Source organism: Pempheris klunzingeri, chromosome 1 (assembly GCF_042242105.1).
Source record: "Pempheris klunzingeri isolate RE-2024b chromosome 1, fPemKlu1.hap1, whole genome shotgun sequence".
NCBI classification, from domain to species: Eukaryota; Metazoa; Chordata; class Actinopteri; order Acropomatiformes; family Pempheridae; genus Pempheris; species Pempheris klunzingeri.
The window spans coordinates 34,405,857-34,418,667 of record NC_092012.1 but is presented as its reverse complement, the minus strand read 5'-3'; the positions used below and the strand labels follow the sequence as shown (position 1 = coordinate 34,418,667).

Here is a 12,811-nt window from a genome sequence, read left to right as displayed (position 1 = left end):
GGGAATCTGCAGTATTCTTTCACACAGTCTATGAGTTCACCCTGAAACAGTCAGTGATTATGTGAGGGAGCTGAAATGTTCTCACTCTGGTGCCATCGTGTGGATATATGAAGAACTGTGGTGGACAGCTAAGCAGGAACATGGACACACATTAAACAGGTCAGGGAGGGTTTGACTCCCCTCTTATATTCTCTTTCTCTGTGGGTCGTGGGGCGTGTGAAGCCTGGACAGACAGAATATGAAACACGGTGCTGCTGAGCTTCATAGAAGCGTCTGATGTGCCTGACTGTGATGATTAATGAATGAGTGCTGAATGAATTCTTAAAACGTGTGGAGTCAGGAAGAGGGCAGTGAGGCTGATCAGCGCTCTCTGTGATCTCTGCTCTGCTCAAATCGTTCACTTTCCTTTTTCTTACTGGGTGTTTTTCTCTGAAGGACTGAAGACTCTTTTTGTTCCAGCTCCACTGCTGCACAGCAGTGTAGTCATGTGCGATGAGTATTTCTGGTGATTAGTAGTGATTATCCAAATCAAGAGCTCTCTATTTATCTCTTTGTCATCCATGCATCGTGTCACGTTTCATCCAGGAGCCGGTGGATCGTTATCTGAGTCCTCCACATCTCTCTGCTCCTCCTGTGGGAGGCAGTTCAGACGTGGACACGTATAGATAAAGGAGGCAATAACTGTTTTAACACAAATAGTGTTAAAGCTGCAGGTTTACCTCTAATTTCACTTTTCACATTTGTGTCCCCTGTTGGCTTAAACAAAATAACACTCAGTAGATATTCATCACCACTAACTATTTGATGTTCTTGTAGTTTTCATGCCACTTTCTACTTCTACTCCACGACATCTCAGAGTAAAGAGAGGAAAAGAACATTTTCAGTGCAGGACTCCTAACGGCGTTAGTACTTTTACTGAAGTAAAGGATCTGAATCCTTCCTCCTCTTTCACAACAACCTGAAATAGGTCTGACACTGTTGAGTAAATCTGACTCTAGTGATGCTCTTTGACCTTTAGCTGAGTTTTACCTTTTGAAAACAAGGTGATATTTATTATATTTGCTAGCAAACATTACTTTCTTTGTGAACTTCCCTTCTAAACCTGGTCTCTTATCTATTATTTGGAAGGCATTTAGTCCTAATTGTGCCAACATGTGTGCTTTAATTACTACTAACTACACAGTGATGACTGGATAACACTGACCCAAATAAATCACTGGTACTCTTTAGCAGATGAATTGCTCAACAGATATGTGGGTCATTTAGAGGTCTGGAACCAGATTAACATAAAATGTTCAAATTTCACATTCAAAAACTGTCCTGATTCCCTAATTCATTTGTTATCAGTAGAAACAATTATTATTATTATTATTATCAGATGCACATGGATTGAGGCCCTGAATCATATGTGCAAACTGATTGACTGACATCAAAGTTTCTTTAAGATGTTAAGATGCAGATAAAAACACCTTCTGTTCTTTAACCATCCTGTTTGTGCTGAAGCTGTGAAGTGGACTGACATGCACCGCCTGGCTGACCGGGTTCACCTGGAGGAGCTGGTGAAGATCGGCATCCTGAACGGCAGCGTGGAGGATATGTTGAAGGTCCACCTGGGAGCCGTCTTCATGCCCCACGGCCTGGGACACCTGCTGGGCATCGACGTGCACGACGTGGGAGGATACCCTGAGGTGAGAGCAGACCCCACATCACAAGCAACCAGCAGTTGGTGTTATAACAGTCACAGTCTCCAGACCAAAGAGGAAGAAAACAGTCCTGTTCCTCTAATAGTGATGGGATGCATCATCAATAATAGAAGGACCCTCAGTGCAGAAGTGAGAGCGGAACAAAAAGAGGCTGAGCTGCAGGAACAAGTTCAGGAGGAGGGCAGGAGGGAGAGGGGGAGGAGAAATGTTGTCCGAACTCTGAACACAGATGGTTTCAGGTTGTGGTCGAGGATTTTCTACAGTTCGGCTCCTCTGACATCCAAACACTGATAATAGTTTACACAAACCTGCAAAAAACATACAGAGATTCACTGTTTGACTCTGGGTGGAAATGTCTTGCAGAGGATGGTCCTCACCGTGGAGCCTGGTACATACTTCATCAGCCACCAGTGGACCAGGCGCTGGCCAACCCTGCCCAGAGCTGCTTCATCAACAACCAAGCGCTGGCTCGCTGCCTCAGCTCTGGAGGGGTCAGTCAGAGTTTTGTTTTTTCAGGGCTGATTTCACCAGAGGGGTTGAAGAGTCAAGTTGTTTTCAGGTGGGCTTCGTCATTCACCAGAGGGCTCACAAACATCACTAACCTGATACTTGGTTCGCAGTGTCTGCCGAGTATGTTTACATTTAACTCACTGTTATTCTTTGAGGTCACTTCCTGAATAGTATTTTAGTGGAAACCTCCTGTGAAGGGCGCTGAGTTCACCTTAGTAAGAAATACCTGGGATACACTTGTCTGTGTTCATTATATGAATTTGTGTCTTTTCCTTTCGCAGTGATTGAAATTACCTTCGACCGTCTCTTCTGATTTCACAGTGTGTGACTGATTGCTGTGTGCAGGTTCATGGGTGGATCATGGGCCTCTGTGAAACTGTTGTCAGCAGTGAGACGCTCTGAACGACAGCTCAGCGACAGACGGACGTCTTCAGGGGCAAACTCTGCCTCAGTAGTTTGAAAAAATCTTAACTCGAGGTCCACTTACTGGCTTTTCTCTGCGGTTTTTAACCCCGTCTTAGTCTTATCTCGATTGCCCTCACAGTAACACTCAGTTTGGCCATAAGATATCTATAATATCTGAGTCTCCTGTGAAAGTAAATCAGTTTATCTGATTCTCATGAGTTCAAAGTGTGTTTTGTTTTATCCTCAGTATGAAGCAGAATTTACTGAACAAAACTGACTGCATACAAATCAGTACCTGAAGGCGTCTGTGACCCAGACAGTGACTGCAGCATGCCTCTGCTCTCCTGTAAACCTGTGTGCTGTGTGCCCTCTAGATGGACGACTTCAGTCAGACGCAGTGTGTCCTCGTCCTCCATGCGGTGAGAAACAGAGTCGGCTAAGGAACCACATAAAGCTGTAAATAGTGTAGAAATAATTTGTAATTCTGTTTATTTCAGAAAATCTTAATAACACTCCATCCATGAACATCAACAGCTGAATACTTGAAATGTGAAAGAAGGCAAATACAGATGTTTCATTGGTTGCAGTCATATGTTGAATACTGGGGGATTCTGGTATGTTCGTTAGTTTTTGAGAAAATCAAGTGTCAAGAACGCTTTTCTGCCTTCAGAGATGGGATGGACTGCATATTTAAGTCATTCTGGATTTGAACATCGATACACATACAGTACTTATGGATCAGAGGTAAGTTTATAGTGCGTGGAGGGAACTGACGACACACGATACAGAAACAGGTGAACACTTGAGCGGTACAGTGTGCAGGCTTTGTATCAAACTGGGAAAAGGGGTGTTTTAGTGGAGAAGACTGGTTCATAAACATGGATTTACAGCTGATGTAAACCCCATATTTACCATAACAGATCAGAAGGTGTCAGGATTTTATCTTTACAATCACATATCAATATATTTAGCGGATAATTCAATTCATTTATGATTGGTAATTTATCAGGAATTGTACAATTGTGGAATGATCATCTCCCACAGGAAAAATAGATACCTATGCGGTTTGTTTCACCTTTCCAAATATACGTTTTGGACCATCTGTGGGCTGCCTGCTGTGATGATCGCTGGGGAGGCAGCAAAGGTTTCCTCCACACAGCCAAAACGGGCCCAGTGGCGGCTGATAAACCAGTGTCTTCCCCGGGGAGCCACACAAATAAATAAAGACGGCTGTGAGGACTGTCTGAGAACCCTTAAAAAAGACCTTTATCATTCACTCTGTCATACATACTGTACATATATACACACATATTACATAGGCTGCATTTACACCTGACGGCTGTGCAGGCAGGCAGGAGAAAAGGTGACACCTCACCTGTGACACTTTTCCTTGTGAATTGATGCTGCGTAAAGACTGCACCATCAGCACCACGGAGCACTTGATGCACAGTGTTTCTTTCCTAGGAAAAAAGTGTTAATTTGTCACCATCTTACATATCTTTGGTCAACAAAGTGGGTGGTAAATAGTCGATTATAGGTGAGACAGCATGGACTTCATATGACATCATGCCATAAATCTGAGCACTGTAGTGTAAAGAACCATATACTTTCTATTTACAGTCCACCTTAAAACTGTTTACGGGCGCTCTCCTCTTCCCATCATGCAGTCCTATCAAGAGCCATTATTGGTGAGAGACAGCTGCAACCTGCTTCCCTTCAAACAAAAGAAGATGCATTCTTTCTATTAAACGTTATGGGAAGAATCCATGAAGTCTTCTGTAGCTTCCTCGGTTTGCTACTGATCTCTCTCTCACCCCACCAGCGCTGTGCTCATCCAGCGAGTGGATTCCTGTCCTCCACTGTTCTTAGGTATTCCTTCCTCCCAACAGCTCTGTCCATATGAGCCAACAGAAATGTTCCTTCTTCAGTTTCCATCCTTGGCAATCAAAACAAGTGTCCATTTAAGCCAAGGTCCAGCCGATCCCCTCCCCTGGCTGGCCCTGGAACAGAGTGGCTGCAGCGGGTTATTGAGTCCGGCCCAACGTGGAGCTGAGGGACCCTGGCAGAGAGCGCTAGCTGCGGCCCCGGTGAATCGCCTGCCTGTCTGACTGTCGCGAACACGAAGCACAGCATGTCGTCTTGTAGTAATCGTACACGCAGAGGCGAGCCTGGACCACCACGTTGCAGTTAAAGTATTTGTCTCTGCAGTTCTCATCTGAAACATAAAGAAAAGATGATCTATCCTTATCTAACCAAGAGAGAGAGCTGAGTAAGAACACATGACAGAAGGTGTTTATAGCTCCTCAGTGCTGCGCGACCTTCTCCTGTTGTCAAACATTTGAAAGGATTGAATGTCTCACTCAAAGTACTCTTTCCATCTCAAGTATTCAGAGATGACAAAGATCACTAATCCAGAGGCGCCCACAGACGGAGCCACTGAAAATCACAGGCTGGCACACCAAAACTATTTCAACAGCACCCTGTTTGCATCCTTGAGGTCACAGTAGGTCATTTCACAGTGAGTCTCACTAAAATGAAATAGCAACTATGGTGACTAACACCAAAACACATGAATACAATTGGGGCCAAGAAAGTTTAGGGACACACAGTAAATATATTCTAATCCACCAAAATAAAACTTACTGCATGAAAAAAAACTACATTTTTGTCCAAAACTGTGTGGGATTATAGTATTGAGAGGTCAAGGAAGCCCTCTGGAGATGCCAGTTATTTCCCTCATCAAACTTTAGCCTAACTTTGGAGCGTTATCCCCTCTCCCGACAAGCTAGCTTTAAAACTGAGCCACCTACAGCCCCTGAAAGACCCCCGCAGGTCTCTGAGGGTTGAAGACACCACACAGAAGCCTCCAATTATATTTGTGCCCCCCCCCTTGGCGACAACACTGCACTCCTCCTCATGCCAGGAGTTCCCCATCTGGACATTACAGCCACAATAATGAGTTGGTAATATTCCTGAGAACATGGCAGGAGGTGACTGACCTATGTGAGGTACGCAGGGCTCTGGGTTACAGTCCTCCTTCTCTGCTGGTCTCAGCTGCTCGTCGCAGCCCTCGCTGGAGAGCATGTCATCGGACAGGCAGCGCACCTCCCGCACACGGAAACCCCCCTCACATGTTTTTGAACACTGGAAGAACAAGAGTGGGTGACAGCCGTCAGTCCCATGTCAATAAAACTCTGCACTGACACTGCTGCAGACGGTCTTCATGCAGCGATCTAAACCTTTACAGGTCCTGAAAGTGGATTTTCTCAGTTAGTTTCTTACTGTGAGTCCTACAGGAACACAATGTTACAACAGTTTTGGTAACAGAGATTTGTGTATTTCAGGGCTAACAGGTGGAGAAAGGGGATGATCATGTACCTCAGTTGGATCATTTATTAACTCTGATTCTTGCTAATTTAATGATGATTGGTTTGAATACTGTCATCAAGAAGACACTATTATTTGATATTCCTGCCAGATAAGATGCCTGATGTGTAAATGATCAGCCTTTGATCAGATAGTGAGAGTGGTGGACGCCTCAGTCAACATCCAAAGAGGAAAAGGGGAGCTGCTTCTGTGTCTTACTCACAGCACTCCAGTCAGTGTGGTACCACTTGGCTCCGCAGGCCTTCAGGTTGCAGCTCTGCTGGCTGAGCGGCCGCTCGAGGGAGGAGCACTCATACGGCGGCATGACGGCGAATCCTTCATCTGATTTCATCAGACACACCACGGACCTCTGCTGGCTGCCGGCGCCGCACTCTGCAGAGCACTGGGTCACACACAACACGAGCACGGACCATGTGGAGCCGATTACAGGGTGCAGAAGAGGGACAGGAAACAAACATGTCAATGTAAAATCACTGTAAAACTCCACATGTTTAGCCACTGCAGTGAACTTCCCCTTAAAGCCAGCGGGGCCCGCCACTGTGTCGTCCTCATACCTGGCTCCAGGGGCCTGTGAACCACTCGATGCGATTATCACAGGGGCCGTTGTTGCAGACCTGAGAGTCTGCGGGCCGCTCACTGCCACAGCCCTCCAGAGGGAGGCTGCCGATGTGGTTGGTAAGGCAGAGGACTCCCCGGCTTCGTACGCCCATCCCACATTCAGCTGAGCACTGTGGAGGAAACACTAGATTTACACTTACAAATACTGTCAGCGCAAAAATACACTCCTGTGAACAATCCACACCTCCCCTAACTTTGTGGTCTGCAATGGATTTGATGAAATCATTGGTATCTGATTGCACTGCCGTGATGTTGTACAGTTAAGTGGCTCTTTAGATTTGCAGCCCTGTAACACAAAACATTGTGTTCATGTCCGTCCTCCAGTCACTTGGTTTCCCTGCAGTGATCTACTGGACTTTTTCTCTCTGAATCCTCTCCAATAGCCAACTAATCTTGAACAGCAGGACTCTCTTTCTTCTATACTCACCCATTCTAATACTCTCTGTCTTAAAACAATCCCCATGCTGGCTCCTCTTAGACTGTATTTTACTCACTTCCTTCCCTCACACTTTTCCTACTCTTGAACACTACCTTGTGATGGAGAACTCAAGCGTTATCCAAGCTGCCTTTCTAGCTGTCGAACTCTGTATTAAAAGATTTAAATGTGGTCTGTTTCTCAAAAGCAGCTGGGGGATGCGTGCAGGCAGACCTACACAATGACTACCACTGTTATTAGAGATGAATGAGTTACTATGCACCTACCCTGTTGCCCCACTCGGTGTAGAACCAGCTCTTGGCACAGGCTCCCATGTCACAGTTCTCTACATCGATGGGCCGCAGATTCATGTTGCACTCCTCATCGGGAACAAAGTCGCCCACGTTGCTGACACAGCGGACCTCTCGAGACCTCTGGCCCAGCCCACATGGCACCGAGCACTGCGGACACACAGGCCACATGGTTCCTACTGCGCTGTGGAGGTAAGCACTGCTGCACACAGCATTACTTTAAAGGAGCAGTTTCATATTTTGAGAAATAGAACGAAACAGCCGTCCTGGTTCAGTCCAAAGGTTTCAGCCTAACAGCAACTGTTTAATTAACATGTTGTCTATTGTTTGTTGAAGCCTGCAATCACAGCCGCAACGAGCTGCAAACACACGTATGTGCGAACACATATCGTCACCTTGTGAGCTTGTTAGCAGCAGCTGCTGCTTATGTACATGTTCAACTATAAGGGAGCAACATTATCATTCATCAGGAATCAGGCTTTCACTCTGTTTTAGGTCTGAACCAACTCCTGAGGGAAATATCTAACTGCTCCACCATGTTGACCAGCTGCTGTCTACCTGTGCCACTGTCATTTAATACATAGTTATTGTAAAAATATCAGTTCTAGCTGTGGTAATGTGTACAAACACCAAAGTGTAACAATGGTTTCATAGGGCGTCATGTCCTGGAGTATTTCTTATCCACGTGCAGTGACTCCCAGAACACACACAACACTTTCTGTTGGACCTCATCCATTTTTTAAAGCCATGTGTCATCAAAGACGTGGAGACACGTCACACAGGTGCGGCTGCCACTCACAGCGGTCCACTCGGAGCGGATCTGCCACTCGCTGCAGATCTTCAGCTGGCAGGTGCTGGTGATCTCAGGCCGCTCCAAGTGTCGACAGCGGCTCGTGTGGACGTTGAGGGTGCGGTTGGCGTAAATCTGGCGACACAGGACCTGGCGGTGCTGCATGCCCAGGCCGCAGGTCTTACTGCATTCGGACCACTCTCCAATATCCCAGCTGCTCAGGTGAAAATCACAAGCAGATAATGATCGAGTCAACTTTAAACTGAGCAGTATTCAGCGGTGTGACAGCCAGTGGGTGTGTGGTGTCTCACAAGGCCGGGCAGGGCTGCAGGTTGCAGGCCTCTTCCTGGGGAGTCGGTCTGCTGCTGCTGTCACACAGAGCGTCTGGCACCTGGACGTGGCTCAGCCGGGAGACGCAGTGAAAGATGGAGTATCTGAAGCCTACAAAGCACACAAAGCACATCTTTTATCAACATCTCAAACATGAGAAAATATTCTGTAAAAAAGAGAAATTGCATGTGTTCTATAAAATGTCTACTGGATTCCTCCTCAGTGTTTTTTATTTTCAATAAATGTGTGAAAAGTAACAGTGTTTGTTTTTAGTGCCGTTTATCTAATAATACTTAATGATTCTCATCATTTCACACACAAACTGCTATTTTCAAGACAAACCAGTACGTTAATGAACAAGTGAAAAACTCTTCTAATGTAACATTAGATTATTTTCTATAACACTTTTGTCTCTACCTCGACCTGCAGGTCACTCTGTCTGTCTGCAGCTACAAACCTCAAACATAAAGAGCCTGACTGACCTTTACCACAGGAGGCGCTGCACTCCGTAACACCTGCCAGTTTCCAGTTGTTCTCTCTCGAGCGTCTGGGAGGCTGCACGACGGGAACCTGGTTGTCAGGGAGAGGAGGAGGGTCCCTCCCCCCACCTGGCTGGTTGAAGTTTTCCTGGTGAGTGTTGCCGTGATGGTCGTATCCTCCCTGTCCGTTCACAGCGTTCCCTAAGACACACAGGTTTAGTTTCACGATTGATCGTTTTGCCTAAAATATGTACGGATGAATCAGTCAGAGCTTTGATAGTAAACAGATGGGGGCTGGGTGTGTCGTTTACCTTCTGGTCTGTGGTTTGGTTGCTGAGGGCCGACTGGTTTCTCAGAGGGGAGGATGTACTCGTAGTGAACACCAGGGTTTGGCTGCTGGAAGATCATCTGAGACAAAGTAGTTGAGACTCAGTGGCATCCTGTCTAAAACGTCATACCTGCTGTGAACGGTGAACACACACCGATGTGTTCACATTTTCCACGTCAGCCCAACAACCACTCCACACACTCCATTTTCAGTGAAAGCAATAATGGAGGAGCTTGTTGTGAGAAAAAACACAGAATGTCCTCCTCAGCTCTGCAGACCCACACGTGTCCTCTGGTCCGACATCCTTCAGTGTGCATAAACAGTCTGGATCTGCTCACTGCGTCATCATCACAACACTTCCTGAGAGCCTCCTCGCCAGCTGGAGACGTGCAACCGTGAGCCAAATTAAATAATATATTATGCCTAGCAGAGTGCAACCTTTAACTTAAACTAAGCCAAAGCCGCCACGGTCGCTGTCAGGAAGGACCTAAACGAAGCAGTTTGCTGGTACTACATGTTTGCTGAAGGTCGTGTTTTACAGGTTTAGAGACCATTATATTAGCAAAACAAAATACATAACATAAAAGGCACCCAGCGATGGACTCACTGGAAACCAATCTGTTTGTCTGATCGTCCAACCATATCACACAACACACAACATGTGCTCTCTGATTCGTTACTTACATAAACGTCCAGGATCTCATTGGTGGGCCCTTCGGCGAGAAAGGACTCCCCAGCGGTGCTTCTGATTTCGTTGGGTCGGCGGTAAGTGAACATGGTCCCCCCTCCCTCATACTTCCCCGGTCGGTCAATGGCCCAGTTTCCATTAATGATGGATCGCCCCGATCGGCTTCGGAGAGCTGGAGACAGAGAGAACAACCACACAATCACCACTGACAGGCCGGAGCTCAGACCAAAAGGAAAATACTGCCACAGCCTCTTCCACATAATTATTGTTTAATGTAAGAGCATTTAGGCGTAATGAGAACTGCAGCACAAAAAAAACTTTGACACTGACTTTGTCCACCCAAAAAGAGTAATTACAGCTAACAGAGTAAATGCTCTCACGTGCACTTTCAAAGCAGCGTCTTTAATAAACGTGACGATCTGTTTGAGCTGGCAAATCTTTCATGCAAATCCTGTAACAGAATCCCCCAAGATGTTTTCCACTGATTTCATGGATTAAGCACAAGAGGCCATTAGAAAAGCATTAGAAGTGTAACATTAGACAGGCTTGTAAAAGAGTGTTTGGACAACTAAAAGCACATTAGAGATGCACAGTGTAGAACAGAGGCCTATTGAGGGGGAATCAGGGACGTGGTGAGGATGCAGTAGGTGGCTCCTGCTAGACTCCTGCCCCGCTCTCATGGTCTTGTTTGGATTTTAAAACCTAGATCCATTTCCAGACTGGAATTTTTTACCCTCCTCATCTCTTCAGAAATAGCATTACATATAATAGCATTATAATAGACTACTCCTGTTTATTTTATCCAGAAGATGTTTCACAGTGTCTGACTGTGAAAGTAAAAGGAGCCATCGTCCATGCGTGATTTTTACTTTGTACTTTTTACTTTGTTCAAAGTGAGACTCAGTGAGTGAATGTTAAAGACGGTGTGTGTGAAAGTGTGTGTGTGTGTGTGTGTGGCTGTGTACTGTTGTGCATAAAAACGCTCAGTTCTCATTAAAGAAAGCAGAGCATGCTTGGCATCCAAGTAGTTGGGATTTGAAAGGTAACCACTGAATCCATCCTCAGAGTGTTCCTGCTCCTTTTTTTTCACAGAGTGGTGAAATTCCTCACCTTAATTAAAAAGGATGGCGAGGCTTTAGGGGTAAGATCCTCTAATGAAAGCGTGTTTATGCACTTTCCTCGAGGGAAGTGGCCGTGGGAGGGAAAACCAGGGCCGTGCCCCTCTTCCTCCGAACCTGCTGCTGAGCTGGGGCTTGGCTCTCATTAAACAATGTCTGACATTCCAACAGTTACTTCTGAAAATAACCCACCACTGTGTCCCATTGCTGCGTCTCCAGAAAGACGCCAATTATCTGTGTCGTGCGTTTCACTCAGAGGCTCCGATGAAAGGCTGCACCACAGCGGTGGGTGGTAATATGGGCTGAAGAGGTGACACCGCCCCCCTGCTTGATCTGCCTTTTCAGACAAATCTAATTCATTTTACAAGCAGCTGCTGCCTGCACAGCTGGAGAACCGTGTAGAACCATGAAACACACCAAATATAGTGTCCACCGTTGACTTTAAAAAACGTTTTCCTGCGGCCCCTGTCCACAGCAGTGCACTGTACGTGCCAGGACTCCTGCCTGCTTCTCCAAACTGATAACAACCACACTTCAAAAAATCTGAAGTATCCCTTTAACTACATCAACATGATGAAAAAGGTGTTGGAAATATGTTGGAAGGGTAAAGCTGTTTTTGTTCTACTGGTGGTTCGACTGTAGCAGCCAGCTCAGGCTCCAGTGTGCAGTATCAGTGTGACCAGTGTTTATTCCCACCTAGGTAGTTTCTGCTCTTCACCATCTCTGTGACGTTGATCTTGGTGGCTCCCTCTGGGATCTCCACTATCTTGTGGTAGCCGATCTTGGTTAGACTGTGTTTAAAGACTCCAGAGACCAGCCTGCAGCTCGTGTTGTCGCCTCCACACACACCGCACTTGTCCATCACCTTTCCTGATCCGAGATAATCATCGCAGCCTAGACTCTGAGAGACAGGAGGAGAAAAATGAGAGAGTGAAACAGCTGTAGCTGAAGTATCAAAGTGTGCACTGAAGGTGTTCAATAGGTGTTTAACTGGGTTAACTGGGTGTGTGCAAGTACATAAACCGAGTTAACTCAGCAGAAAAGACTGTATTTACAAAGCTTAGTCGAGTTGCACCTGTAAAATTAACTCCATAAACTCACACCATTAAACACAAGAGCAGAATAAGTCATTAGCAGGGATCTCGTTTCTTTCCAGAATCAGCACCAAGCGTGACTGTGTTTGAACTGATCCCAGAATTTCCTTCCTAAATCTCTACGCTGTGAGTTTTCTGTGTCACATTGGTGGTAATGAATTACAGGAAACCTGGGCTCAGTAAAAATAGAACAGTTAACATCAGCAGTCCATAAATTCCCTCAAACCAGCAGTAAATGCATCTCAGTGTGCCAACAGGTGCTGGAGCAGCCAAAACTGGTCCCAGTGAGCTGCCGTACACTCACACACACACACACACAGGGTTTGGCCGGGGTAAGTTCCACAGACCACAGCCACCAATAAGGAAACCAGCACAGTGGGCATCGTAGGGGGGAAGACATAATCACACAGAGGCCTTCTGGGACTGGACAGCAGCCAATCTGCAGGCCTTCGTGTCCGCCTGCAGCTCTCGTTTGGCTTCCTTGTGGATTCCCTGATTGAAGCTGACGTAGTCCTCTTGCTCTGCCTCGTAATGCAAACATGTTCCCCTCAGAGCTACTGCGTGAACCACGTCCAGACATTCATAAAAAGTGTTAAATATGGCAACGTCCCAAACAGCACAGAAGAGCGGGCGGC

General features: G+C 46.2%; 1 protein-coding gene across 1 annotated transcript in view; it reads right to left on the bottom strand.

The window, feature by feature from the left end:
• Positions 1 to 3,133: 3,133 nt before the first annotated feature.
• The window catches only part of LOC139202339 (thrombospondin type-1 domain-containing protein 4-like), a 39,024-nt gene continuing 29,346 nt past the window's right edge, over positions 3,134 to 12,811 (bottom strand). The window contains exons 8-18 of the mRNA XM_070831824.1: positions 11,779 to 11,983; positions 9,961 to 10,136; positions 9,260 to 9,356; positions 8,952 to 9,149; positions 8,451 to 8,580; positions 8,149 to 8,353; positions 7,326 to 7,499; positions 6,560 to 6,733; positions 6,208 to 6,387; positions 5,618 to 5,762; positions 3,134 to 4,833 (exon numbers count right to left, since the gene is read on the bottom strand). Coding sequence (XP_070687925.1) covers positions 4,691 to 4,833; positions 5,618 to 5,762; positions 6,208 to 6,387; positions 6,560 to 6,733; positions 7,326 to 7,499; positions 8,149 to 8,353; positions 8,451 to 8,580; positions 8,952 to 9,149; positions 9,260 to 9,356; positions 9,961 to 10,136; positions 11,779 to 11,983 — 1,827 coding nt within the window. The 3' untranslated portion in view covers positions 3,134 to 4,690. The remainder of the gene's footprint in view (positions 4,834 to 5,617; positions 5,763 to 6,207; positions 6,388 to 6,559; positions 6,734 to 7,325; positions 7,500 to 8,148; positions 8,354 to 8,450; positions 8,581 to 8,951; positions 9,150 to 9,259; positions 9,357 to 9,960; positions 10,137 to 11,778; positions 11,984 to 12,811) is intronic.